Consider the following 27,914-nt stretch of genomic DNA (forward strand, 5'->3'; position numbering starts at 1 on the left):
TGGTGGTACAAAATAAAACGTAGCGCTTTTCTAAGCGGATTTAAAAGAGAAACTATATTTTATGGCGTAATAGCACTTTTGTGAGTACTTCGACTCGCATGAAAAGTCTGCTCCCCTTCTCACTCTCATAATGGGAGAGGGAGGGTGTTACTGCACCGAGTCGAAGTACTCCCAAAAGTGCTATTGCGCCATAAAATGTAGTTCCTCTTTTGGGTCCGCTTGGAAAAGCGCTACGTTTTATTTTGTACCACCAAGCTTGCTCGTATGGCTACTCGTCTTAAATAGGAAAAACGTTGATGTGTTTGGTCACTTCTAACTTTATCTCTAAATGGTACCATTGAATGAATGGGGCTAAGCTAAATGTTATCGAAACGTCGCAGTGCGCTCCAGCGCTTACCTGCACGCACACAGATGATAGAGGGATGTATCAACAATTCTTAGTTAAGGTAATAACATATTTTAATATTGAAAATGAGTAGACTATTCCTTTAAGCTGACAGACCTTCTGAGGTGTTTTCCAAAAATGCATGCTTGTATTGCAATCTCTTTTATATCATGTGTGTTTACATTAAAAAGAAATAATTGACTATGTGCCTTCTCACTTGCTCCATATTATAATTTAGAAATATCAAATCTATATAATCTATACAGTTGTGTGTGTTAAAATAGTGTGACTCCTCCCTCGCACCTACTTTTTTATATATTGTTGTTTGTATCTTACGTGGGACCTTTAAGTGTAGTGTAACTCTTATTTTACACAGGCTTCTCTTGTTTCAGTCTGCTGCTACTTATAAGATGTATTTGGGGGGGTCTTCTGCTATTGGTGCTCAGCCCTGGTTAAAATATCCATGGAGCCGATCCGTCTCGAGATACGGGTGTCGCATATTTACCGCATTTTGAAGTTGGGAGGTTTTGAAAGGTTCTTAGAAGTGCAGATTACACATCAACACGCACAGAAGATACGAGCTGGTGCTCACCTGCGTTTTCCCCGGGGCCGATCCGACGGGTCAGCTCCAGAATAATAAGGCTCAGTAGTAAGTATTGTTAAGGGGATTTACCTGCATGTGTTGGTAATGAGATCTAATGCCTTAGATGGGCTATCGTGGTGTCCTTGATGAAGGATGGTGTTGTGGAAGCTGCTTAATGCTTTTTGGCGCTGTGCCTGTCAGAGAGGCTCATGGTGCGAACCATGTGCTGTCTAAATGACGGAGTGTGTGAGGTTTAATATAAGAGGAGGGTGAGAGGTGTTTGTCATGACTATTTTTGAAAAGATATGATTAGAGCTTGACTGATGTAGTTGCTTGGCGTTCAAAACTATTTCAGGTTTTTAGTGAATATTACTTTTTAGTTTTATGGGGTTTTTTTTCTTTATGCAAAAGAAATAAAGTGAAGGCTAATGTCTCGATCTAATGATGAAATTAGGAGCATCAACGTTTGATTTCAATAATTGATTTCACATTGATTTGACATGACCTTACTTAGTCAGTATTACAAATATCAAAGTTATATTTTTACAGAATGTTCTTATAGGATTATTTTATTTAGAAATCAGTAAATTAGATGATTTGATGACATATTTTGTTCTGTTCATGTTATCTTTTTATATTTACAATTCATGTATTTGCCAGCAGTTAAAATCATCATTGGTTCCTCAGACATATGACCAGCTTTAAAAACAGTCCCACTTAGCCAATCAGATCATAGCTTTGTCGCCACATGTAGGCTACTTCTTATTATCCCTGTTGATAGTCTTTCTGCTCTATAAACACAGGGCGTTTGTGTGTGTGTACTAAACACACAATGTTCCTGCCGCATGCAAACACTACACAATCAAGTGTGTACTTTGTCAAACACTGTAAACATTGAATACACATGCATTCAAAAACAAGATTATATCATGTATATTGAATAAATTGTGGATTAGATGCTTTGTTTTTATGCGTTGACCAGGATATAGTTATAATTATATTTTAGGAGAGATATTTTACATTTTATTTATGCATTGTTGAATATGCATTGGGCATTGGACGGTATGAGAATCTGGAGGTATGATAACCTTAAGCAAAAATAACACGGTTTCAATGTGTTCATTGCAACACATTGCAATTTTTTTATTTTCAAATGTCTGTGTATTTAAACAACATTCAAAAAAATAAAATTTCAATTGGACACAATACATTTTATTTTTAAAGGGGACATTTCACAAGACTTTTTTAAGATGTAAAACAAATCTTTGGTGTCCCCAGAGTATTAATGTGATGTTTTATCACAAAATACCATATAGATAATTTATTATAACATTTTAAAATGTTTTGGTCTGTCCTTTTAAATGCAAATGAGCTGATCTCTGCACTAAATGTCAGCGCTGTGGTTGGATAGTGCAGATTCAGGGGCGGTATTATCCCCTTCTGACATCACAAGGGGAGCCAAATTTCAATGTCCTATTTTTTCACATGCTTGCAGAGAATGGTTTACATAAAAACAAAGTTACTGTTTTTCCCCACATTTTCTAAGCACTGGGGACCCAATTAAAAGTCAGATTTTCATGATTTGTTACCTTTAGGCAAAATAAAGCATGTATGCCAGGTAAAAATAAAGCCTTTAAATTATAATATTCTTTAAAAATTATTTATATATATATATATATATATATATATATATATATATATATTTTTTTTTTTGACTCTTTAAAACCTTGTTATACCTTGAAACCGGTAACTGGCCCATGCCTAATTAACACATGGGTCTTTAATGGGGTCTGTTAATGTGGTTTTACTGGGGGTCCTTCAAATATCTTTTGAATTCAAAATTTTGCTAACAAAAATAATAAATGAGGCATCATGTGAGTGTGCATACCTAATATTACTATTTTGGTAACATAACCATCATAACAAAGCATGTAAATCCAGTCTAGAGCCCGACCGATATATCGGCAGGCCAATATTAGGCATTTTCCAAACTATCAGTATCGGCATTCATAATGGCCGATAAATGAATATAAAATAAAAAAACGGACGAAACAGCCTTCATTAGATTTCCTCACTGGTGGTGTTTTTGACAGAGCGCTCTGAACCAGTAGCTGCTGGTGGGGTCCAGATTTAGGCGTCTAGCCACTGCCTGAGTCAAGTGATCAGCTATTTATATTTTGCTGTTGTTGTTGTTATTTATCAGAACTTAACAGAATTTGTCTCCAATCCTATTCAAAGTTATATTTATGAATCAAGTCTTTTAAAACTGGTAACTTTGATTTGGTTGTTGTTGTTTTTGTGTTTGTGTTCAAAGGCCTTTACGTTTCATATCTTAAGTTTGTATTTTTATACATTTTAGACACTTTCAGAACTTTAATATGTTTTGATGTTCCTCTGTTCTGTTGTGACAATAAAAGAAACAAGTTTCTTTTTAAAATGCATTATCATATTATTTTAGTTAAAACTCATAAATAACTACAAATAAATAATATTAGGAAAATCTGTTAATGTTTTATTGCGCGTTTCTGAAATAAAAATCGGCCGATATATCGGAATATCGGATTTTAAAACCAACAAACATTTGTATCGGTATCGGCCTTTAAAATCCTTTATCGGTCAGGCTCTAATCCAGTCTTAATTTATTACATATACTGGGGGTCCCTGCTCCTCCTCTCTATCCATTAAGAGGTCATTGGCCTGAAAAGGTTGAAGACCCTGGTTTAACACTCATTGTCGTCAAGGGCTAGGAGATGAAATTACTATTTATTTTTAATAATGAATCTTATTATTTTTTAAGCTTTTTACTCCTCTATGGGCTTGAAGTATTTAACCCTATACCACACAACCATTCAAAGCTCCAGATTTGACTTGAGGGCACTTTAAAACAAAGAGTCCGTTCATTTTATCCTCCTGTATAAAGTGTAGACCATTCAAACTGCAGTTATTTATCAGAGAGTAATGCAGCATCTTTATGAAATAACTTGCAGTGCAGTGCATTGGAAGAATGTGCTGCAGTAGAGATGAATATTCGTGAATGAGTAATGTTACTGCTTAAATGTGTCTCCTTAACACAGTGCACAGCAGACAAAATTCATATCCTGCATAATGGTTGAATTTTTATTACCCCAGAACATGGAGATTTAAATTTTGTTCAGGAAGCATTCATAAAAATGCTTGTGCCATCTTTCCCAGTAAAAAAGATCAAACTTAGATTTGTTTGATACAAATCCCTTCACATTATATAATCCATATATTGTCTAAAAGTTGTGGTTATATGTAGTATGTCACATATAGCTTCTTTTAAAGGGGACATTTCACAAGACTTTTTTGTATGTGTGTGAAGTTTTAGCTCAAAATACCATATAGATAATTTATTATAGCATGCTTAAATTGCCACTTTGTAGGTGTGAGCACCTTGCGGGTGTGTCCTTTTAAATGCAAATGAGCTGATCTCTGCACTAAATGGCAGTGCCGTGGTTTAGTGCAGATTAAGGGGCGGTGTTATCCCCTTCTGACATCACAAGGGGAGCCAACTTTCAATCACCTATTTTTTCACATGCTTGCAGAGAATGGTTTGCCAAAACTAAGTTGATCTTTTTCACATTTTCTAGATTGCTAGAATCACCGGGGACCCGATTATGGAAAAAGTCAGATTTTCATGATATGTCCCCTTTAAATCTGTTATAATGCTCAGAAGTTGTTTTTGGAACAGATGATATTGGGCCATCTGCCCCAGGCAGGACCTCAGGTGAAATCCATGTTTGGGACAGTGTGTGAAATGTTGCCTTCATTTGCTGTATGTACATATTCCCATTCATGTTGCTTGAGGGACATCCTGTTTATTTCAGCTGTGGTTAGTCTGGTAGATTCTTGTTGTAGTCCGGACTTTAAGGGGGCCAGTAAGGAAAAATACTTAAAGGTGCCAAAGAATGCATTGAAATAATATATTAAATTGTTCTCTCATATCTACATAAAAGGTATGTGGCTGTATTAAGTGCAAAAATTATATGACCATTTACAACTCTAGGATTTGCCTTTAAAATGAGATGGTCCATTATTACCTTATTTGAGAGGATCATGAATAATAATGTTGACCTCTGCTCTGATTGGCTGTTTCTCAGAGCAGCTCAGTTCAGTAGCTCTGTGTGTGTGCAAACAAACCTTATGTTTGAGCCTATATCAGATGAAGATACAGAATTTGAAGAATAATCAATTGTTTGGAGATTGTTATTGGACATTTCTGAGTGGTAGAACTTCAGCCTAACTGCTAGCATATAGCATTAACTAGCATATAGCGTTAACTCTGAAGTCACAACTTTGTTTTTAGCATTGTAACAACATTAAAAAATGAATTTAATTTGTAATTGGCGCATACATCTCGACTGTTAGACTGTAACGTCACAGTCTGTGTTTTGTTGGGATTGGCTTGTTTTCCAGCATTCTTTAGCATGCACAAGGTTTACATAAGGAGGAAACAATCGTGTTTGAAGCTCAAAATATGTCATTACCATTTACATAACTCTTATTATTCATATATTCATATATAGTTTTTTATTCTACGGCCCCTTTAAATCTCTTTATGATGGATCTATTGTATGGTTTATAGATAATAATGATGACTTTGTAGATACTGTTGTGGCCATCACAAGGAGATTTAGGTCATTTTCCTTACTGGCCCCCTCAAAGTCCGGCCCTCCACCCCAAACTTAGGGGCGATAAGTTGGAACATAAACTGCACTTGTACATTTAAAGAAATATATTTGTTAAAAAATAAAATACATATATTGCATTGCATATTTAAATTCTCAAAGCACATACTCGCCAAAAAGCATCAGGTGATATAATATGTGAGTACCCCTGTAACCTGGAGTATCCCTGGGTGATAATTACTGCAATAGACAGCGTTGACACAGGTTAAAGTCAATTATGATACCAAGCAACCATAGATGATTAAAAATGTAGCCACAATAGATCTGGCCTTTCTTTGAGCAAGCAGGACCTTCCTCCCTTGAGCTTTCAAGCCCCATACAGAGTCCCTGAATGCCATATGACGTAAATAGTCATCATTTTAGTAACCCGAGAGCCATGTTTACCATTATTACCAAAGCTCCTTCACACCCACTAACAGGTTTAACAGTAATAAAGTGTTGAATGCTTATCTGCATCTCCGGTGCGGACTGTTTAGATTTAGATCAGTTCAGTTATTTATGATACTATTATCTTATGATGTATTTGACTGACTATAAGAAATCACAGTGTAGTATATATCAAGACAGCTTTTGAAGGTTTAAATTGTGAGATTAGTTTTCTGCTTTTGTATTTAGGTCCAGCGCCACATCGCCAGAATGGACCGACGACGGATGATGCTGAGGCTCAGAGGAGGTGCAGACCATCTTTAATCATCTTTCTGTCTGAGTCATGCTCTAAATGTGGGGGCGGGGTCATCTCTTTGTCAACCAATGGAGGACAGAGAGAGTGTTTAAACAGGAATGATCATTATTTTTGCAGTTCCATGTGGTGCTGTTAGAGGCAGCTTATTTATATCCCAGCCTACAGTTTTTTCCTAAAATAGTGTTTCAGAAATGACTCATCATATTATTGAACTAAATGTCAGCATCCTTTAATTGCTTCACATATTAGCTGTGATGGGGATTGGGAGCACAAGTCTTATGGCTGTCAAAACAAAAGATGCTCGGATGGGGCTGTCATCTAGTGGTCAAATGAAAAGATTGTTTGTTTAACATTATTGTGACTAAAGTTATCACTTCCCTCTAGGCAAATGATGGACCAGCATCAGATGCAGATAGAAAGAGAGCGAAGAACTTCTGGCAACGCAGGTAGATCAAAGATACCACACCTAAGGAATATGATCCGAGATTACATACTGTGAAATTAACTGCATACACGCACGCTCATAAAACCGCCCACTAATGAACTCTGCAGGCTTCATTGTCTGCTTGAAAAAGTGTTAATGCTGAGAAATATCAGATTCCCTGGACGCAAAACAGCTTCTTAGTACAGGCACACAGCCTAACACTGCAGCCCACTCTCTGTTTTTACCACTTCTGAAACATTTCTCAGATCAGCCAAAACAAATATTGTTCATAATGCCTTGTTACTTGTCACCAACCAGGTAATATTTGACCCCAAAAGAATTCAAATACATTTTTGCTTAAACAAAATCTATTTTTAGGACCCCCGTAAAATTACCAAATTAAAAAATATTTAAATTTAATTATTTAAATTTCTATTATAACATTTGTTAATATTTGCACTAACAGTACAAACAGTATTCTTTTACTTTTAATGTTCCTAAACCATGCATTTTTTTCATAGGGAAAGTTTCGCGTTTGTGCATGGAGGGGGACTTGCCGGCAAATAAGGGTACTGCAATACTTTGAGATTAGCGAGAGAGTGTGGCTTCGTGGGTTTTAAATATGGTTTAAATGAATTAAAACTAGGGCTGTCAGAAGATTAATCGCATACAAAATAAAAGTTTGTGTAAAAGATTGTGCATAATATATTTGTGAGTGTATTGTGTGTAATTATTTGTATACACAAATACACACATACATGCATAAATTAATTATTAAGGCTTTTATGTATATGGGCAAAGATTAATCGCGATTAATCAAGTTTTTTGCATAATATATGACAGGGTTCCCACGTGTCCTTGAAATCCTTAAAAGTTTGTGAATCTGGGGGAAAAAATTCAAAGTCCTGGGAAGTTTTTGAAAATATACATACATAGATACAGGTCATTGAAAGTGCTTGAATCTATTTTATGCAAGACGTTTTCTGGAAAAAAATCCATATTATTCCTTGTGTAGTATATGATAATATAAAATGTCTAGCCTTTTAAGCACACGTCTAAACTGTTCGCTTTAAATGCTTATATCTTCTGTGTGTGAATGTCACCAGAATGCTTTTTTGCATAGTTGTGTTTGACACATGAAAACGTCTCGGGTTACGTATGTAACTGTTGTTCCCTGAGAACGGAACAAGACGCTGCGTCTCTCTTTCCATACTTCTTGCGTCCCTGTAACGCCGTCTTTGGCAATATTATAGATAGCGATAAACTTCCTGGCTCCCGCGTCACCGTCTTTGTCTTTAAGCCTCACCATTGGTTGAATTTGATACAGTATACACATTCAGACACACTTACCCCTTGAGGCATCCCCAAAGTGTCACCGCAGTGATGCAGCGCGAGTTCCCTCGAAAGGGAACTGTAACAATGTATCTTAAAAGGTAACCTTGCTCTCACTTGAAATGTGTCCCCACATTTAGTCCTTGAATTTGAGGGTATTGGATCTGGAAAGTCCTTGAAAGGTCCTTGAATTTGAAGTTAACTAAGGTGTGGGAACCCTGTATATGAGTGTGTGCTGTGTGTAATTATTATGTATAAATAAATGCACACACATTCATGTATGTATTTAAGAAACATTTATATGTGTATATTTATTTATATTTTTATATATTCTATATGATATATGAATTGTAAAAAAATGTTTTAAATCAATATATGTATGTGTGTGTGGTTTAATATACATTAGGCTATATTATGCAAAAAATCACTTTTATTTTGTATGTGATTAATCGCGATTAATCTTTGCCCAGCACTAAAAATTGTATATAAAATCTATAAAATATATATATATATACGTGCATGTGTTTGCATTTATATATACAAAATAATTACACATAGTGCACACACATATATTATGCAAAAACAAATTTTCATTTTGTATGCGATTAATTGTGATTAAACTTTTGACAGCCCTACTCAAAACTATTTTTAGTTACTCAGTCTACCTATTAAAATATTAAGATAAGAAAAATAAAATATGAATTTAATTAATAGCTCAGACAAAATATTAACTGGCTCTGGTCTGGGAAGGCCGTGCCCCCACCGCCCCCACCAAACCCCGCCTATGCTTTCTTATTTATGTTTAAAGTATCTTTCCTTTTGATTTTGGCACAAATGTAACCTAAACATGCTGAGATTCACCCATTTTCGAGTTAACGCTGCTATAACACGCTTTAAAAATGCGCATTTGTCTGTTGTGCTCACATCACATTTCATCTTTTTCGGTTTCTTTATACTTTGATGCTTAATTTTTATCACATTTCTCTCTTTTCGTTTGTCATTTGTGTTTGTCACTTCCTCTCTTCCTTTGTTTCTCAGTCTCCACCCTTCAGTTTAAAGTGTCACCATCTGCGTCCGAAACCGTTCCGCATGACCCCAGACAGTATCGGGCTAACACTCTCCCCCCTTCCTATGCTCACCCAAACCCTACCACATCTTCCTCCCCTTCCTCTTCCCACGAGCGTGAGAGCGGCTATCGCACAGTGGATTCTCCTCATAAAAAGGCCCAGCTTTCCACCTCTCTGGCTTCTGCTTTCTCTCCCGTGCAGCCGGGAGTGACTCCCCCGCCACGCAACGTCAAGCAAATTCCCCTTTCCCCTCCATCTGGCCAAGATTCAGCTCCAAAACCCACCTGGTCCTCCATCCACATGTATGCCCCGTTGCCTGCTGCGTCTCCTCCCGTTATAATGGCAGTGCCCATCAAGCAGCCCATTCTACCTGTCGCCCTACCCCTGCCGCCCCTAAACAACGGTCCTACCGGTGTCCCCAGAGCACCTTACTTGGAATCTATGACACACCACCAGTCATCCAATGGCCAGCCAGAGGAATACTACCCTTACCAAACCACTCCCGCACACTATCCAATACAAGAGTCGTCCTGCCCCCTTCCCGCTCTCACTGGCCAGCCCGTTCAAGACCACGCCCACCACCTTCAGATTGCCTCCTCGTGCCACCTGCAACACCCACACCAGGCCACGCCCCTATTTGACACCATGCCCATTCTGTCTGAGGGGCCCAAGACATCTCCCTCACCTGTTTATCAGAATGCCACAGCACCCATCAGTAAGTATTTAAGACCGCATTGGTGCTTCCCGCTCAACCACAGAACAGATTTCACACACCTGTTCAGCAAAACTGTGCCGATGACATGCCGATTATAACAGCTCGCCAATGAATGCCTTTCAAACAGTACCGTCATTGTACCCAAGGCCAGTTGCAAATACTCGGTCATGGGCATTGTCAATAGACCCAGTGACTTTTGTGTATGTTGTCATTTTAGCGAAGAGCAGCTGACTCACTCTCTTTGTTCTGAATAGAGAAAGGAAAATATGATATATTAAAGAAAACATTCATCTCATTGATGTCCATGTGTGTTTGCTCAAAAGTGATTTATCAATTTTCTTTTGTCATTTAATGGTGCGACACTTTAAACAAACCCTACATTCCAGAATTTTTCCTTTTTCTTATCTGTAGCTTCAGCTGCTTGCAAAACTAAATGTGTTACTTTTTACCTTATAGCTGCAATTTGTAACTTTTGCCTTTATATTGCCATCCTTGTTTTTGAAACTTTTAATGTAATTTCCCATAATTTCCATAAATTTAAATTTATTTTTTATACATTTTAAATAATTATTAAAAGCTTGCTGTCGTAAATCAACATAACCGGGGTTTTTTTTTTAACACAAATGTTTGTTTATTTTAAACTAAAAAAAAGAGTACATAATATACTTAAAGTGTTCTGTTTTCATGCACTAATTTTGTGGTTGATATACTAAAAATTCTTCTTAAAGGAATAGTCTACTCATTTTCAATATCAAAATATGTTACCACCCCAACCAAGAACCGTTGACACATCCCTCCACCATCTGTGCGCGTGCACGCAAGCGCCGGAGCGCGCCGCAACGCCTCAACAGCATCCAGCCCAGCCCCATTCATTCAACGGCACCATCCAGAGATAAAGTCAGAAGCGACCAAACACATCAACGTTTCTCCCATTCAAGACGAGTAGTCACACGAGCAAGTTTGGTGGTACAAAATAAAACGTAGCGCTTTTCTAAGCGGATTTAAAAGAGGAACTATATTTTATGGCGTAATAGCACTTTTGGGAGTACTTCGACTCGGCACAGTAACACCCTCCCTCTCCCATTATGAGAGGGGGAAGGGGAGCGGACTTTTCAGGCGAGTCGAAGTACTCCCAAAAGTGCTATTACGCCATAAAATATAGTTCCTCTTTTAAATACAGTTTTAGCACATTTTAGTTAATATTTATGTTGTCTCAAAATAGCACAGTGAAGTACACTTAGATGTTCTTTAGATTATCTTAAGAAGTACTTAAGAAGAATTTTTAATATATTAAGTACAAAGTAGTGCATGAAAATAAAACACTTTAAGTACACTATGGAAGTGTACTTCTTTTTCACCTGGGATAACATAGCTCTGTTTGTTTACACATCCCGGTCAGCTCAACATAGCAACTATGGGACAACCCATATAGGCTTATGTTTGGGGTGGAACTATCAGTCTGACTGACCAATGGGAACCAGGAGTGTTTGGCAAAACCGGTTCGGAAACTCATTAATTTTGCGATTCAGCTTTTTTGTGAGGAAATTACACCCCTCACCTTTACTTTATATCAGCACAGCTGTTTCCAATTACGGTGTGCTTATGTCTCAAAGTCAATAGCAGTAGTGACATATAATAAAACAGCCATCTCTGTTTTCTTCAGCAGGTCCTCCTCTTCCACCAGGCCACCCATCGATGCTCTCATCCACCCCTCCCATTTATCCCCCTACCTCAGTATCTATGGCAGGTCCACCAGCCCCTCCACCGCCACCTGGGCCTCCACCGCCCGGGCCTCCACCACCCGGGCTGCCACCACCTGGGCCGCCACCACCTGGGCCACCGCCACCTGTCAATGTGCCCCCTCCCATGCCACCTCCACTGCCGGCTGGTGGAGGTTCTGCTCCATCCGGGCTCGCTGCAGCTATCGCTGGAGCCAAGCTGCGCAGAGTGCAGCGGGTGAGAAATGCTTTTTGTAGATCTTCATTTTTTTACAAATTATTTACTTAACCTGATAAGGATCACTGTGCCGTACACGGCACACCCCTCCCTTGCACGTGAGGCTGCGTAAACGTCATTGTAACTTTGAAGCATTAAATCATTGTAACTTTGAAGCATTTTCGTTATGCAGGTCAAATGGTGACTTAAAACACCTGAACTGGAATAAGACGCTTGAGGACAAGTATTTGCATGCCGCAATTTACATCCCAGTGCGGAAGCACGAGACAAGCAGTTATTTAAAGCGGTCGCGTGCTGTATTTGTTCAGTCATTTTGACACCACTTTATTTGTTTATTTCAAGACTATTGACAGAGCAAATATGCTAATAAAAACATTAACAAAGGTTTAGGAATGTACAATATGAAACGTCTTAAGATTATCAATATGTAGTATTCAATATGAATTCAGTATATGATAGCTATCTCTTAACACCTGGTAAAGTGTAAGCAGTATGAAACAGATAACCTAGGAATCCGTTTACTTTGGGTTTGGCTATAGATATCCATTTTGGTATTTAAATTTGTTCATGTATGGTCAGTATTTTACCATGAGTGCAAACTAAAACAAAACCTGTTGTTTGAAATTTCTTGATATACCGGTTTTTACCTTCTATGGGTGTAGGGTTTCGGAGTGGGGTCTAAATGAAAATGAGTTAAAAATTAATACCCGATTCCTTTATGTTTTATCTACCCCAGGCTGAGGAGAGCAGCGGTAAGAACGATGCCAACCGTTCCAGTGGAGGCAGCGGAGGAGGTGGAGAAGGTCTCATGGAGGAGATGAACGCCATTTTAGCACGGAGGTCAAACCAAGTCCCTTTCCTGTTTATTTTAAGCATTAATAAAAAAACAGTCAGTGATTTGTGGTTATGCAGATGATTTTTTAATTATTAATGTGTGTCCATAATATAGGAGGAAGGCCTCAGAGAAACCAGAAGAGACTCAAAACGTATGTCTTACACACGCTGTCATTTCGTAATGGTTTTATTATTCCAGGCAATGTTTGTCTCACAGTCGTCCGACTTGTCTTTCTTGCAGGAAGAATCCAGTGGTTCTCCTTCATCTGCCTCACGTGGTTCAGGCCCACAAAATTCAGCAGGTGTCTGTTACTTTAATATGCTTATTCACTCCAATGAAGTCAAATAAAAAAGTTTATCTGCTAAGATTGTTGAAATGGTACCAGCATTTCATAACCAATGCTTTTTTTAAAGGAAAACACCACTGTTTTTTAATATTTTGTTATGTTTTTACCTCAACTTAGACAAATGAATACATACCTGTCTTTTTTCAATGCGTACACTTAATCTTTGTACAGCGCGTTGTGGATGTGTTGGCATTTGGCCTGGCCCCGTTCATTCCTTGGGATCCAGGCGGTGATGAATTTGGAGGCCACCAAACACTTCCATGTTTTATGTTAAGACTGTTACATGAGTAGTTACACGAGTAAGTATGGTGACACAAAATTAAACGTGGCGATTTTTTTTAAGCGGATTAAAATGAAATATATATTGTATGTAGGGCTGAAACGATTCATCGAGTTACTCGATTAACTCGATTCAAAAAATTCCTCGATGCAAAAATTCTGCCTCGAAGCCTCGTTAAATTCCTATGACGCGCACTACACGCACCGAGATCTGATTCACACGGACCGTGTTCAATGTTCAGAAAGCACATCATAGCGCGTGATACATTTTGAATTTAGTTGGCGCGATGGCGGAGAGTAAATATGTCCATAAACGGCAGAGAGAATAAAGTTTGGGATCATTATTCTTATCATTACATTCAGCATCTGAACCGAAAACATCCACTGCTGTTTCACCAAGCGTCGATTAAACAAGGTAACATAGCTTTCGCTGATTTTAATCCCATACTGTATTTGTAGCGATGTCGTTATGCGGTTTGACTAGATATGATGTTTAGCTTTGATGTTTTTAAGTAGTAAATGTATTCACGTTCAATTGCAAGAGAGTATAGCTTAAAAAAAGAACCCCTTCACACACACGCATGCAACCTCGTGTCTGTCACGCGAGTCAGACCGAGCGCGCAATGCATCACATATGCTTAAACTTTTATGTAGCCAAGCAACAATAATTTCAGCTGCATGCATTCACTGTATACAGCGAGACGTGATGTTGTGATTTTTCGAACGGATTCTTAACCTAAAATGCACCGCAATGCAAGTGAGGCAAACCAAATGCAGCGTTCTATTGAAAATGAATGTATGTATTTCTGCTGTACCAAACTGCAATGAGCAACTGAACGTCTGACTGGGGTGTCACTCTTCCTCACGCACAGCACGCGTGCACACACACACAAACACAGATGCACGTGCGCGCACACACACAGGTTGTTACCATAGCAAATAGGTTCACCGCAGAAATGATATATTATTTGTTAGTAGCCTAATGGTAAATGCTGCAGGTGTAGAAATGTACATAAACCAGATGTTTACTTTGATGTCAGGGCTAGATTACAGCATGAAACCTGTTGTGCATATTAATAAATTAAAGTGCTTAATTGTTGGCACTGGCACTTATAAACACTAAATGAAATAAATAGGCTTATTTTTTGGAGCCAAATGTCAATACCTCTGTTTGTTTAAGAAATAAAAGCCAAATGCTTGTACATTTTACAGCCACGTCATTTTCGTTATGCATTATTTGTTTTGGTTGTTTAAAAACACACACAAAAGTTTTATCCGATTACTCGATTAATCGATCGATTCAGTGCTAGATTAATCGATTACAAAAAGAATCGATAGCTGCAGCCCTAATTGTGTGGCGTAAGGGCATTTGGTTTGCAGCACTTCGACCTCTGCGCGCCGTTACATCATCACTCCTGACTACTCCCCTCTCGCTCAAATTTCAATCAATATTACTGCCCCGAGGTCGAAGTGCTGAAAACAAAGTGCTCCTCGCCATACAATATAGTTCTCATTTTTGTCCGCTTAAAAAAAAACATTTTTGTGCCACCATATTTACTCATGTAACAGTCTTCAAATATGGAAAACTTGGAAGTGTTTGGTGGCTTCCAAATTCATCCCCGCCTGGATCCCAAGGAATGAACGGGGCCAGGCCAAATGCCAACACGTTCACAACGCGCTGTAAAAAGATTAAGTGCAGGCATTAAAAAAAGACAGTCGGGGTAAAAACATAGTAAAATATTGAAAGCGGTGGTGTTTTCCTTTAAAAGCACACATATTTGATTCATAAAATTCACTAAATGAAATATTCCAATCAGATCCTGTGAAGAAACCATGGGAGCGAGCAAACTCTTCCGACAAGTCCTCGGCTTTGTCAAGGTACTTTTACAGTTTATTCATTACTTTGTCTCCCGACTCTGATCTTTATTGTTTCTCGACATTCGGTTCTTTTTAAACAGAAGTCTGACCTTTGGTGAGGCGGTTCATGATCGATTACATCTGAAACGTATGATGTTATCAGGCTTTATGCAAGTAAATGTCTCGGTTGCTTGGTTGTCAATACGGTTGGTGACGATAAGGAAGTAAAGCCCAGAGTAACATGCAGTAAGCAAGCAATGATGTAATCCGAACAAAGCAGGTTATGCTTGCTCTATGACAACTCTAAAACGTAGGCTGCATGTTTTGTGTAAGCTCATATTGAGTGTTTGTGTAAACACATGAGCCGGCCTCAAAGCTTAACTTTACAGATATTATCTTGGTTTTATAAAGTAAAGTTAATGCTTGAAACATCTAGAAGGTTTGATTTGATCAGCAAACAGAATGTACATGCAATTTGTCTGAATGGATTTATTGAATGTGGTATTTACAATTGACAAAGGGCGAAACCTGCCGGGAGCACCAGTGACGGGGAGTCGTTCGACTTTGACAGAATGAAACAGGTATGTTAAGTATGTCCTTCAGACGTCTTATTATTCAAGTTATTTGTGTATTGTATTGTACAAAATAAAACTAGGGCAAACCGGTTTTCTAACGATTGATATAATCTGTTTTATTCTAAAGGAGATCTTGGAGGAGGTCGTTCGAGAACTGCAGAAGGTTAAAGAAGAAATAATCGATGGTACGTTTAATAAGGTTACAAGAAAAAAAAACGTTAAATTTTTCATACAAAGTTAAATATATTTTTTGTCTCTTTCATCTAGCCATTAGAAGGGAACTGCTAAGAATCGGTTCCACATAAGTCTTCTGAAATGTCAATTACGACGGCTGACGACGACCGAAGGTTCGAGCAAGTACAGGAAAGCGCACATGAAAGATTTCTCGCATCATGTCTGCAACGTTGCAGAAACGTTGGGTTGCAGAAATGCTGTGCAGAAACTAGGCATTGCTGAGGAAAATGCGAAACGTAAGGGGTTCGAGTGAGTGATTGTGTGAATGAACGAGCGGATGGAAACGTAGACCTTCACACTGAATTTTCTATTTTCTTCAGTATGAACGTTACAAGACGGTCCACTGTGCAGCTTGCTGCCCCTGCTCTTACAAGTCTTAAAGTCAACAAGTTGGAAATTAATGAAAATATTTTTCGTTTTATAAGTTTATACTGTTTTATTGTTTTATTGGTCATTGTTATTATTGTTAAGAATTGTATTGTATTATATTAAATGAGAGAGTTACGAAGTTGCACGACAATTATTGTCAGCCTTTTATATTTTATATTACTGCTCTTATTCTTTGGTTTTACAGTAATATGTACACACAGCACACTTTTGTGCAGCAAACTACTGCACAATTGAACGTCTCTAATGTTTATTTTTTGTTTTTTGTGGCCAGTGCAGAAAATCAGTGGAACGATTTGAAGGTTTTAGATAATATATAGTCAAGCGCAAGGGATGGAGACAGAAACGTATGCAGAAAAAGTTATTGTACTGAAATGTGTCTTGGTTTAATTCGGTTCATCCTCATTTGAAAATTCACAGAATTGACGTTTAACTCGGTAATAAATTAAACTGTGAACCCTGAATCTGTCATATGGTGAGAGTGTGATGATGGAATAAAAACTTGGAAAGTTTTCCCCACAAGTCCATGAATGATCTCTTTCACAGGCATATTTTTTATTAAGTTCACTGCAAAACTATTACATTTGATATTCATTGTGATGTACGGATAAATATTCAAAAACTTCTCTGTATCACAGCGGTGCTCTGAATTATGAGTGCAAACGACAACACAAAGATTTAATAATAAAGTTATTTCTAACTATGCATCAGTGCAAACAGAAATAAAATAGTTAAATATTAATTTATACAAAATACTCATGAAAACGTATCGCGTTTCTTCAGCACTTCCATCCTCAAGTACGTCATAAGTAGCCCGATGAAACTTCTCAGTCGTTGGATGTTGATGAGTACACCAAAATGTTATTGGACTCGAAGACAGCAAGATGATGCAAAAATAACTACATTGGGGTCGCATGCGCTTCCCATTTCATGCCAAAGAAATGGCAAGCGCACATGTTAACAAGCTTCAAGCTTTAATCCGAGGTTAAATTATAGAAACATTTTGGAATGGTTAACTTTCATAAAACCCAACCTTTGAGCATGAATGATCATCCCAAACGCAGGGAATTCAAGTTATGCTATCAATTAATCCTTTATCCTGTATGGATAGTCGTTAGTGGTTGCTTGTGAAATAAATTAAAGCGTTGCTGCTTGCAGGTGCAGCTTGTGACGGATTTGTTCTCATGCAACCATTAATGGCCTCCATGTGCCAATTACGTATCAATTGTGGACTTTGTGTAAATACTTCGTGTCATGTTCCTTCGGATCAGTGATCTTCCAGATTTATTCATTTTTGCCAAGTTTGTATTGTCTTTTGACTCTGGCGTAGGGCCCGACGCTTTCGTCAAACACGAAGTCCCAGAGCACTCGCATCCAGGAAGTGTGTTGGGGCAGCGAGTCGTAATACTCTGCTGCAATTCTCCTGACCTGTAAATTGAGAAAGGAACATAAACACCATGGAAACTATTATATGGTAACATTATTTGACGCTAGGTGAAGTGTTAATGATATACATATGTGTTAAGTACTGTAAGGGTGAAGCAGTTGTCAGTTATCTATAATTATATCGTACTTAACCGTTTAAACATTAACAGACGTAATGTAATGTTTAACTCTGTTCACAGATACACCTTAGAGGCTGTTTTACTTTAAAGGTGTATGATTTATAAGCTAATAAAAAATGATGGAGAGTGCAACAAAGAGATATTTAGCAAATATTTGTCTTTCTAGATATTTTAACTTGTCACATTGTTCGTCTTAATCAGTAACATTGTCAAAATCAATAATAGGCATTACGTTACCATGTCATTTCCACTCTATCAAAAAATACCATGGTACAGGCATTAGGCCTGAAGTTAAAGCATGAATTTTCGGGATCATGGATCAGCATTAATACGCTTTTTCAACGCTATCTCATGGCAGTTCGTACGTATTTTACGAGGTGGCTACCATAATTTGGATTAATTTGAACGACGACATTCGTAAATTTTTGTACGATTTGCTTTTGACGTTGGGGTTAGGGGTGGGGTTTTCTTTTATGATAATTGTACGTTTTTGTCTGAATTAATACAAATTAGCCAACTCGTAAAATATGAGGATCAGCATAACAAAGCTTTTCTAGTGCTATGTCATGGCAATTCGTACGCATTTTACGAGGTGCCTAATTCGGATTAATTTGAACGACGACATTCGTAAATTTTTGTACGATTTGCTTTTGACGTTGGGGTTAGGGGTGGGGTTTTATTATTGTTTTCTTTTATGATAATTGTATGTTTTTGTATGAATTAATACGAATTAGCCAACTCGTAAAATACAAGATCAGCATTACTAAGCTTTTCTAATGCTATATCAAGGCAATTCGTACGCATTTTATGAGGTGGCTAATTGGTATTAATTCAAACGACAACATTCGTACATTTTTGTACGATTTGCTTTTGACGTTGGGGTTATGGGTGGGGTTTCGTTATTGTTTTCTTTTATGATAATCGTACATTTTTGTATGAATGAATACGATTTAGCCAACTCGTAAAATACGAGGATCAGCATAACCAAGCTTTTCCAACGCTACTGTACATCATGGCAATTCGTACGCATTTTATGAGGTGGCTAATTGGTATTAATTCAAACGACGACGTTTGTACATTTTTGTACGATTTGCTCTTGATGTTGGGGTTAGGGGTGGGGTTTCGTTATTGTTCTCTTAAATTATGATAATCGTACGTTTTTGTACAAATTAATACAAATTAGCCAACTCGTAAAATACGAGATCAGCATAACTAAGCCTTTCCAACGCTACTGTACATCATGGAAATTCGTACGCATTTTATGAGGTGGATAATTGTTAATAATTCAAACGACGACATTCTTACATTTTTGTACGATTTGCTCTTGATGTTGGGGTTAGGGGTGGGGTTTCGTTATTGTTTCTTTTATGATAATCGTACGTTTTTGTATGAATTCATACGAATTAGCCTACTCGTAAAATACGTGATCAGCATGACAAAGCCTTTCCAACTCTATATCATTGCAATTCGTACACATTTTATGAGGTGGCTAATTTGTATTAATTCAAACACGACATTCGTACATTTTTGTACGATTTGCTTTTGACGTTGGGGTTAGGGGTGGGGTTTCATTATTGTTTTCTTTTATGATTATCGTAATTTTTTTTTTACAAATTAATACAAATTTGCCAACTCGTAAAATACAAGATCAGCATTACTAAGCTTTTCCTATGCTGTCTCATGGCAATTCATATGTATAGGTGGCTAATTCGTATTAATTCGAACGATGGCATTCAACTCGTAAAATACTAGACCAGGCTTTTCACTAGCCAAACTGGTGTCCACCAATTGTCATGGAAACATCAACACACCACATTTCAACTGACCTCTGGTAATTTGCTTCCAGGAATGCTTGGAAAGTCATGGTGCTCCATGTGGTATCCCACATTGAAGGTTATGTAGTTGAGAGGGCCATAATAAGAGTAGGTTTCATGACCTTTAGAGAACATGTAGTGTTCGGCAATGAAGTGTCCCGAGATGGGATGCAGGCCCATGCACAGTATAGAACCAGAGATGAGATACACAATAGGCTTCAGACCCCAGAAATAGTAGATGATGATGTCCACCACAAACTGCACGACCGCATTAGCCATCTCCATCCTGGTCACAGGTTTGGGGTTCACGATCAAGGGACGGAGCGCATAAAATAAAGGCTGGAGAAAGAGCCAGACCACCTTTCTCATGGGGGTGCAGAAGAACCAACCCTCAAAGTCAGTAGGAATGTCGACGTCCAAGCCATCTCCTCCGAGATAGCGATGGTGATCGATGTGGTACTTCTTAAAGGAAGCAGAGTAAGGCAAGCCGATGGGGAGATTGGCGAACATGGCGAACCAGCGGTTCCAGCGTGCCTGTTTGTTGCCGAACGCCACATTGTGTGAAATGTCATGGATGGCAAGAGTCATCGAGTGGTTGATGCAGCCACCGAACGCGTATGCCCAAAACAACACCCACTTCCAGGAGAGGTCCTGGACCAGGTAACACGCCAGGAGCTGGGTGAATACCATTCCCGACACGACCCACTTCAGCTGGGGGTCGTGACCCATCAAAGACTTGATTTCCGGATATTTTGCTAAAGAGAAAAAGGAAAGAATACGCAAATATATCATTTAAAAGGGCCAATTTATACAAGATGTAATAAAAGTCTCAGGTGTGCCTAGAATGTGTTTGTGCAGTTTCAGCTCAAAATACCCCACAGACCATTTATTATGTCCAAAATGCCCATATTTGGGTGGGAGCAAAAAAGTGCTGTTTTCACGTGTGTACCTTTAAATGCAAATGAACTACTGCTTTCAGTTAAAAATGCATCCGATTCCTGTGAATCCAGTCTGAGTAGCATCTTTAGCTGCATTAGTGCAAACAAATGCATTAAGAAAAGCTTTTGGGTAAAATTAACCAGTCAGATAGTGGATGTAGGCCGGGCTCTGTTAGTGTGACATCACATTAACAAGAGAATCAAAACAGCATGTCTAATGAGACTGCTCTGGTGCTTGAAACACTGCCAACACACATGTATGTCCAAACACCTTGTAAAAGTGGATTTTGCCTAATATAAGCCCTTTAATGAACAGATTTGCAAAATTTAGCATATTGAATAGCTTTGCCATAATTGGCCCTAAATCATTGACAGTAGTGACGTGATTTGTTAAAAGATAAAAGCAATTATGTTGAGCTCTTGCACAGGGACTAGCATAGGAGCTTATGGTACTATCATTCAAGGATTTGCTGATGTCCTCTCATTAAAGTGACAGACTGCACTCGAGTGAAATTAACCCTTAACGCCCTAATTAAAAACCGAGTGACACTCAACATTATGTTTGCGTCACTTTGAAAGTTGATTTTTGTCATGCATGCTTTAAATGTGCACATTTCTTAAAAATGTAATATGTGTGTTGCACAGCAATGCAAGTATGGTTGTTTTAAGCATAAATACTAATCTATAAAGTCCCTTTTTTCAATTACAGTTGCTCATGGTGACCTAACAAAACAGATTAGGGCAAGATGAAAGCCAAACAACTGCAAATTGCTCCCACAAGGGATAGACTCCTCCGACGGTGTACTTTTTAATTAGTACAATTGTTTGTTCTGCAGATATTGTATGTGGATGTCATTCATTGTGTAACATCCATAAAATGATTATACAGCAAAGCATTGATTAATACTTTCCATGCGACTAATTTTTATTTTATTTAAAATGTAAAATTTCTACACAATATCTATTTTGTGCAACATCTTTTTCATTAAAAAGCATTCGTTTGAATAGGGACATTATGCAAATCACATAAACACAAACTTTAAAGGAAAACACCACCGTTTTCAATATTTTACTATGTTCTTACCTCAACTTAGATGAATTCATTCATACCTACCTTTTTTCAATGCGTGCATTTTTAATCTTTGTACAGCGCTTCTTGAATGTGTTAGCATTTAGCCTAGCCCCATTCATTCCTGTGGCTCCAAAAAGTTTTATTTTTGTGCAACCATACCTACTTGTGTAACTACTCATGTAACAGTCTTTAAATAGGGAAACATGAAATTGCTTGGTGGCTCCCAAATTCATCCCTGTTTGGATCCTAAGGAATGAATGGGGCAAGGATAAATGCCAACACATTCACCAGGCGCTGCACAAAGATCAAAAGTGCACGCACCGAAAAAGACAGGCATGCATCAATTTGTCCAAGTTGAGGTAAGTGCATAGTAAAATATTGAAAAACCGTGGTGTTTTCCTTTAAAGTTTGTGTTTATGTGATTTGCATAATGTCCCTATGCAAACTGTGCATAAAGCTGGTATTTTGGTTTTACAAATGGTTGATTCTTAACCATATTTGTATAGGAGTTGTTTATCAAAGTCAGAAAACACAGTCAGTTCCTGTTGATCCAGTTGATATATGGCCAAACTTAAGTCTTTAGTCAACCAGAAAATATCCCATGTGTCAAACTGTGTTTTGTTTTGCGTTTACGTTTTACATACTGGTCAAACGAGTGACTTTCACATGAACAGCACAGATGTGCCTGTACTTTACATGCAATTACATCCTTGTATACATGCTTGTATGCATCCTTTCTTGCCCCACGAGTCTATCGCTGTTATCTCCAGAACACAATCACACCTATAATAGGTCTCATTTTGTGTCATGGTAACTAAGGGCGTACTCACGCTATCCAAACTGAACCGCGCCTGAGTGCGTTTGACCCCCAAACCCTGCATTACAACTTGGTCACACGTCACCTCGCTTACAAAAATCAACCATGGTTTTACTACAATTAAACCAAAACAACATGGTTACTGTAATAAAACTGTAGTTTCGTATGGTTAGTGCAGTAAAACCATGGTTTTGCTTATAGTAAATAATGCACCAAAAACCATGGTTACTACACTTTTACCACAATAAAACCATGGTTAATTTTCGTAAGAGCTTTCCTTTCAATTTTATTCAATCTTATGGAATTCCCTTATAAAAGCTGGAATTATTGTATAACACCAATCCTGTATTTTAAAGTTAATCATTTGAATGATTCACAAGGTTTGTGAGAACAGCTGTGCCGCCCCAAAATCTCACACACTTATTTTATTCAACATTAATGTTGATCCGACCATTATCTAAATCTCATGTGACTCTAAATTTAGTAAGGGCAGTGCAAATACCATACAGTAAAGTCCCAAACGAAAATACAAGCCACAAACTAAAAATTATGATGGGCTCCAGTGTTGAGAGACTGATTAACTTTTTCCCCTCCAGCGTTTTTTTTTTAAGTTGCCAGCCAGCGCCAGCATTTTTCATGATTTTCACAAAAGTTTAATTCCTTACAGAACAAGTTCTTCTTAAAATATATAAACATACAATATATCAAATGAAAGAACAGACCCTCTGCTTAAAAAAATAAACACGTTTCATCTCACCTTTATTTGATCTCTTTTATCACCTCTAAAATATGGGTAGGTTTCTTCAAAAACAAAATTTTGAGCAAAAAGCTGAGATAATTCCATTATTGTAAAGGACTTTTGATAGAGATCGGATGCAGAGCGATCCTTAAAACATACGCGGACATACAGCTGTTTGCCCTAGAGCAGTGTTTCCCAATCCTGGTCCTCGAGCACCCCCTCCAAAAAAGTTTTAGATGTCTCCTTATTTAACACACCTGATTTGACTCATCAGCTTGTTAGGGAGACATGTTTACCATTTTGGAAGGAGGCCGATTAGTTGAATCAGGTGTTTTAAATAAGGAGACATCCAAAACTCCCTGGGAGGGGGTGCCCGAGGACCAGGACCGGGAAACACCGCCCCAGGGCGATCCTTCTGGGTTTTTATATGTTGCAGAAAGCCAGAAAAACTCGTCACTGGCAGGAAAAGTTTTCTCTTAATTGACGAGTTTACTCAAATCGAAAAAGTACACTGTGAGTGCATGCATTTTTCAAAAGTGTGAAAGATCCACTGAAGTGCCTTGAAACTCATAGTTCAACACTGTAAAAAAATCCTGCAGTGTTGCGTGCAAGTTAAGTCAATTGAAGTTTTTTAACTATTTAGTTGACATGACTTACTTAACTTATTTTTTTAAGTTAAACAAAAACTTAATAGGCCCCTTTTAAAATAGGTAGGGTTTCGCTTATCTGCCTTCAATTTCTTGTTAAATCAACTCAGATTTACATGTCATTTCAACTTACTATTATTTATCTTTACTAGAGATGAGTTATTTTAACTTATAAAATATAGTTAAAATGTGTCAACTTCATTTTATAAGTTGTAGCAACGCATCTCAGGTTAAAGGTATTGTGGAGGATTTTCTTTTTCCGGGTGGATCATCAAGACTATTGGTCCTCCTAGTTGTCAATCAGGAGTATTGCGCAATTGCATTTTTTTTAAAGTGGAGAAGGCGGTTCTTTTCTAAAATTCAAGAAAATCCTCTGCTATACCTTTAAATAATAGTAATTTGAAATGACTTATAAGTCTGAGTTGATTACATAAAAAAAATAATGTAGAATTTAGATGCTGAAGTGCAGAATGATGTTGTGAAAAGCAGTTTTGGCAGATGCAAGTTTTGAATCCTTTTATATTCTATGGGGTGGTTTCCCGGACAGGGATTAGCTTAAAGGATTAGTCCATTTTCTTAAAAGAAAATTCCAGATAATTTACTCACCACCATGTCATCCAAAATGTTGATATCTTTCTTTGTTCAGTCGAAAAGAAATTATGTTTTTTTGAGGAAAACATTGCAGGATTTTTCTAATTTTAATGGACTTTAATAGAGCCCAACATTTAATACTTAACTCAACACTTAACAGTTTTTTTCAAAAGAGTTTCAAAGGACTATAAACAATCCCAAATGAGGCATAAGGGTCTTATCTAGCGAAAAAATTGTCATTTTTGACAATAAAAATAACAAATATACACTTTTAAAGCACAACTTCTCGTCTAGATCCGGTCGTGATGCGCCAGCTGACCCCACGCAATACGCCATGACGTCAAGAGGTCACAGAGGACGAACGCGAAACTCCGCCCCAGTGTTTACAAGTGTTGAGAAAGAGGACTGTTCCTACGTTGTTTTATGTCAACTAATACTAATTAATGTCTTTGTGTCAGTTTATTGTTTAAAATGGTCCGCAAATTTGCGTTTTATATATGTAACACGTGACTTCCCTACGTCACTACGCATTTACGTTAGGTCCCCCTGGACCGGACCTAGATGAAAAGTTGTGGTTTAAAAGTACATATTTTCTATTTTTCTTGTCAAAAATGACAATCGTTTCGCTAGATAAGACCCTTATGCCTTGTTTGGGATTGTTTATAGTCCTTTGAAACTCCATTGAAAAAAACTGGTAAGTGTTGAGTTAAGTATTAAATGTTGGGCTCTATTAAAGTCCATTAAAATTTGAAAAATCCTGCAATGTTTTCCTCAAAAAACCTAATTTCTTCTCGACTGAACAAAAAACATTTTGGATGACATGGTGGTGAGTAAATTATCTGGATTTTTCTTTTAAGAAAATGGACTAATCCTTTAAGCCAGGACTTAGTTTAATTAGGAAATATAACTAGTTTTAACAAACATGCCTTACTACAAACATTACTTGTGTGCATTTTGAGACAAAACAAAGGGTAGTGATGTATTTTAAGTTATGTGCAAGTTGTTTTAGGTTTGGACACTTCTTACATTTATTTTAGTCTAGGACTAGTCTAATCCCTGTCCGGGAAATCGAACAAAACTCAGTAATTTGTTTCCCTAAATGTTACATTTGTCTGTTTTGAACTCACCATATTTAAGGCTAACATATTTATACTAAAAGTAAAAAAAATCAATTTTGATTTCATGGGGACATTAATGCTTTTGTTTTTGCATAAAGATTCTGAGGGTATTGATTAGGCTGAGCTATTCTGAACATTGTCCAAGTGCACCTGTGTAATGAGTAACCAAATGCTATAAAGCGCGCAAATAAAACCATCCTAACACCACTGGGAAAAGCTAAAACAAACGTGACGAATAGTTTGGTGATTAAAACCATATGTTCTATAAGATAACTAATAGAAAAAAGTGTCAAACACAAAATATTTTAAGAAATATAGAATAATTTAGTCACCCAAAACCTCTTGCTTTAAAAACCTTTAGAAAACCATAATTGTTTTTAATGACACTCTTAGAGCCTTTATTACACATAAAGTGAGTCACAATGTAAAGCAGTTTTGCACTTTTGGGTGAACTATCCCTTTAAGGGTTTTGTTGATGTTTTACAATTGGGTATTGAATAAACACACATTCGCAAAAACAACCTGTAAATAGCGTCGGAGTATTTAATCCTTCTGGAATCGTTTCCAGATTATAAAAGAATACACTATTAATATTTGATACGCTTGAGGTGTAAAACTAGACATGCGAGTTTAGTCTTTCATAAGAGAGGGTTTTTGTGCTTGATGGAGATAAAGAATTACACAAAAAGCAAGCTGGTGTAGAAGAATGTATTACACACCCTGAAAAAATATATTAAAATCTGACATGACCTGCAGGGTTTATAGTTCATCATTTATGTGTAGTAAAAATAAACAGATTTTTAGTCTTGCAGTTAAGTAGTAACATTGTGAAATCTTAAAACAGATGTAAATGTGTTTATGGGGGAAAACTGAACTTATGACATGACTCGAAGAGCATGACATGGCTATATTTGCTTGTTAAAGTCATAAGACTAGAATCTGTCTTGTTCCTAAAGTTAATTAGAGAAGCTTGGCATCAGTTTACACAAAATAAATGTGATAAATGATAAATGTGAATCTTAATATTACATTCAGCATGTTTTTAACATGTAAAATTGAGAGGAGCATGTTTATAATGAATAAAACTAAAAAATAAATATTTGTACTGTCCCTCTTCACACTGGAATCCGTTTTAAATCTGATTATACAAAATTTTCACGTAAAGCAATTTTATAACAGGTGGTGTGATATTGACATGGCATATTTGGCATGGTTTATCTCAATGACAAATGTGAGAGTATATGAGAAAGTTAATAGGTGTCATGTGTGAATGAATAAAAGGAAATGGATTACAAAGAGGTTTAAGAAACACATAAATCAAATTGAAAAATTCTGATTCGTTTTGACATCCACCCACAGTCACGAACACGCGCTCGCACACGCGCGCCCTTCCGGGGAATGCCATGCAGTCATCTGCTCAATGACTTAAACTTTAAAAAATGTATATGAATGCCAAGATGTGATCAGACATTTAAATATCATCTTGATTGTATTTATCACTGACAGTGTAAACGGCATCTCGACAAAGTCACTCAAGATGACATAAAGTGCTTTTTTACACACAACTAAGTTTAATTATCTTTGAAATAACGAACTTAAAACACCAATAACATCTAATATTCAAAATAAACGGTTGAATGAATCAATCAAGTATTTTTACGATTCAGCTGAATGAACAAACCAACTTGTCAAAAATCACTTCTAAAGCCGTTTCAGCAAATTGAATCTGTCATCGTACAGATCTAGCTATGATTTTATATCTTACCTAATATTTCTTTTCTTCTCCATGTGTGCGGCTGATCGTTATAGACCCATTCAAAGTCCCAGCGTCCACCTGCCTTCCCCATCTTACACATATGTGCTGCTGGTGTAATGATCTCAGGTGAGTCTGCCTTACTAGACTCGTTTCGGACACGCCCTCTTAGATAAGAGAAGCTGTAGGTGTGCCGAAGAATGAACCTGTGACAACAGTAACTAACTTCAACCGAAACCTTAACAAACTAACGAAGTTGGTCAAAGAAGGACAGTAGCCTAGCTACAGACCATCAAAAATCTTTTCCCACCAAGATGTTGCTTGCCAGTTGCCACAGACGGGAAAACTATTGGCTGTGGGGTGTTTTGCAATGTGATTTGAATAATATGTGTGGTAATAAATGTTATATAGAAAACAAACTTATTGTGTCAAAGTGTTTTATAAAAATTGCTTTTGTAGTTTTAGGTTTACGGTCGTTTAATGTTAGTCGCAAC

At 37.4% G+C, this 27,914-nt stretch overlaps 2 protein-coding genes across 8 annotated transcripts in view; one reads left to right on the forward strand and one right to left on the reverse strand.

The window, feature by feature from the left end:
• evla (Enah/Vasp-like a) overlaps window positions 1–16,897 on the forward strand; it is a 54,253-nt gene extending 37,356 nt beyond the window's left edge. For 4 of the 7 annotated variants that reach the window (XM_055172331.2, XM_055172329.2, XM_055172327.2 and 1 more), the window contains exons 4-14: window positions 6,293–6,350; window positions 6,744–6,805; window positions 9,154–9,897; window positions 11,561–11,853; window positions 12,590–12,693; window positions 12,803–12,839; window positions 12,929–12,989; window positions 15,131–15,191; window positions 15,691–15,751; window positions 15,873–15,930; window positions 16,013–16,897. In XM_055172331.2, the coding sequence (XP_055028306.2) occupies window positions 6,293–6,350; window positions 6,744–6,805; window positions 9,154–9,897; window positions 11,561–11,853; window positions 12,590–12,693; window positions 12,803–12,839; window positions 12,929–12,989; window positions 15,131–15,191; window positions 15,691–15,751; window positions 15,873–15,930; window positions 16,013–16,050 (1,577 nt within the window). In that variant the 3' untranslated portion in view covers window positions 16,051–16,897. The remainder of the gene's footprint in view (window positions 1–6,292; window positions 6,351–6,743; window positions 6,806–9,153; window positions 9,898–11,560; window positions 11,854–12,589; window positions 12,694–12,802; window positions 12,840–12,928; window positions 12,990–15,130; window positions 15,192–15,690; window positions 15,752–15,872; window positions 15,931–16,012) is intronic. The other 3 variants (XM_055172328.2, XM_055172334.2, XM_055172333.2) reach the window with 3 other exon arrangements.
• Window positions 16,898–17,594: 697 nt separating this feature from the next.
• Window positions 17,595–27,686, reverse strand: degs2 (delta(4)-desaturase, sphingolipid 2). Its single transcript, XM_055172338.2, has 3 exons — window positions 27,433–27,686; window positions 19,758–20,500; window positions 17,595–17,794 (listed from the first exon to the last, which is right to left on the reverse strand). The coding sequence occupies exons 1-3, from the start codon at window positions 27,521–27,523 to the stop codon at window positions 17,651–17,653; spliced, it is 978 nt and encodes a 325-aa protein (XP_055028313.2). The 5' UTR covers window positions 27,524–27,686; the 3' UTR covers window positions 17,595–17,650.
• Window positions 27,687–27,914: the final 228 nt, after the last annotated feature.

The sequence above is a fragment of the Misgurnus anguillicaudatus genome, chromosome 7 (assembly GCF_027580225.2).
Source record: "Misgurnus anguillicaudatus chromosome 7, ASM2758022v2, whole genome shotgun sequence".
Lineage (NCBI taxonomy): Eukaryota > Metazoa > Chordata > Actinopteri > Cypriniformes > Cobitidae > Misgurnus > Misgurnus anguillicaudatus.

Excerpts from the sequence above, each read along its gene's own strand:
- degs2 (XM_055172338.2), bottom strand. The coding sequence starts at position 27,523 with ATGTGTAAGATGGGGAAGGCAGGTGGACGCTGGGACTTTGAATGGGTC. Across the intron at positions 20,501-27,432 it reads GAGAAGAAAAGAAATATTAG|CAAAATATCCGGAAATCAAG; the intron begins GTAAGATATAAA and ends TTTTCTCTTTAG. Across the intron at positions 17,795-19,757 it reads CTGGAAGCAAATTACCAGAG|GTCAGGAGAATTGCAGCAGA; the intron begins GTCAGTTGAAAT and ends CTCAATTTACAG.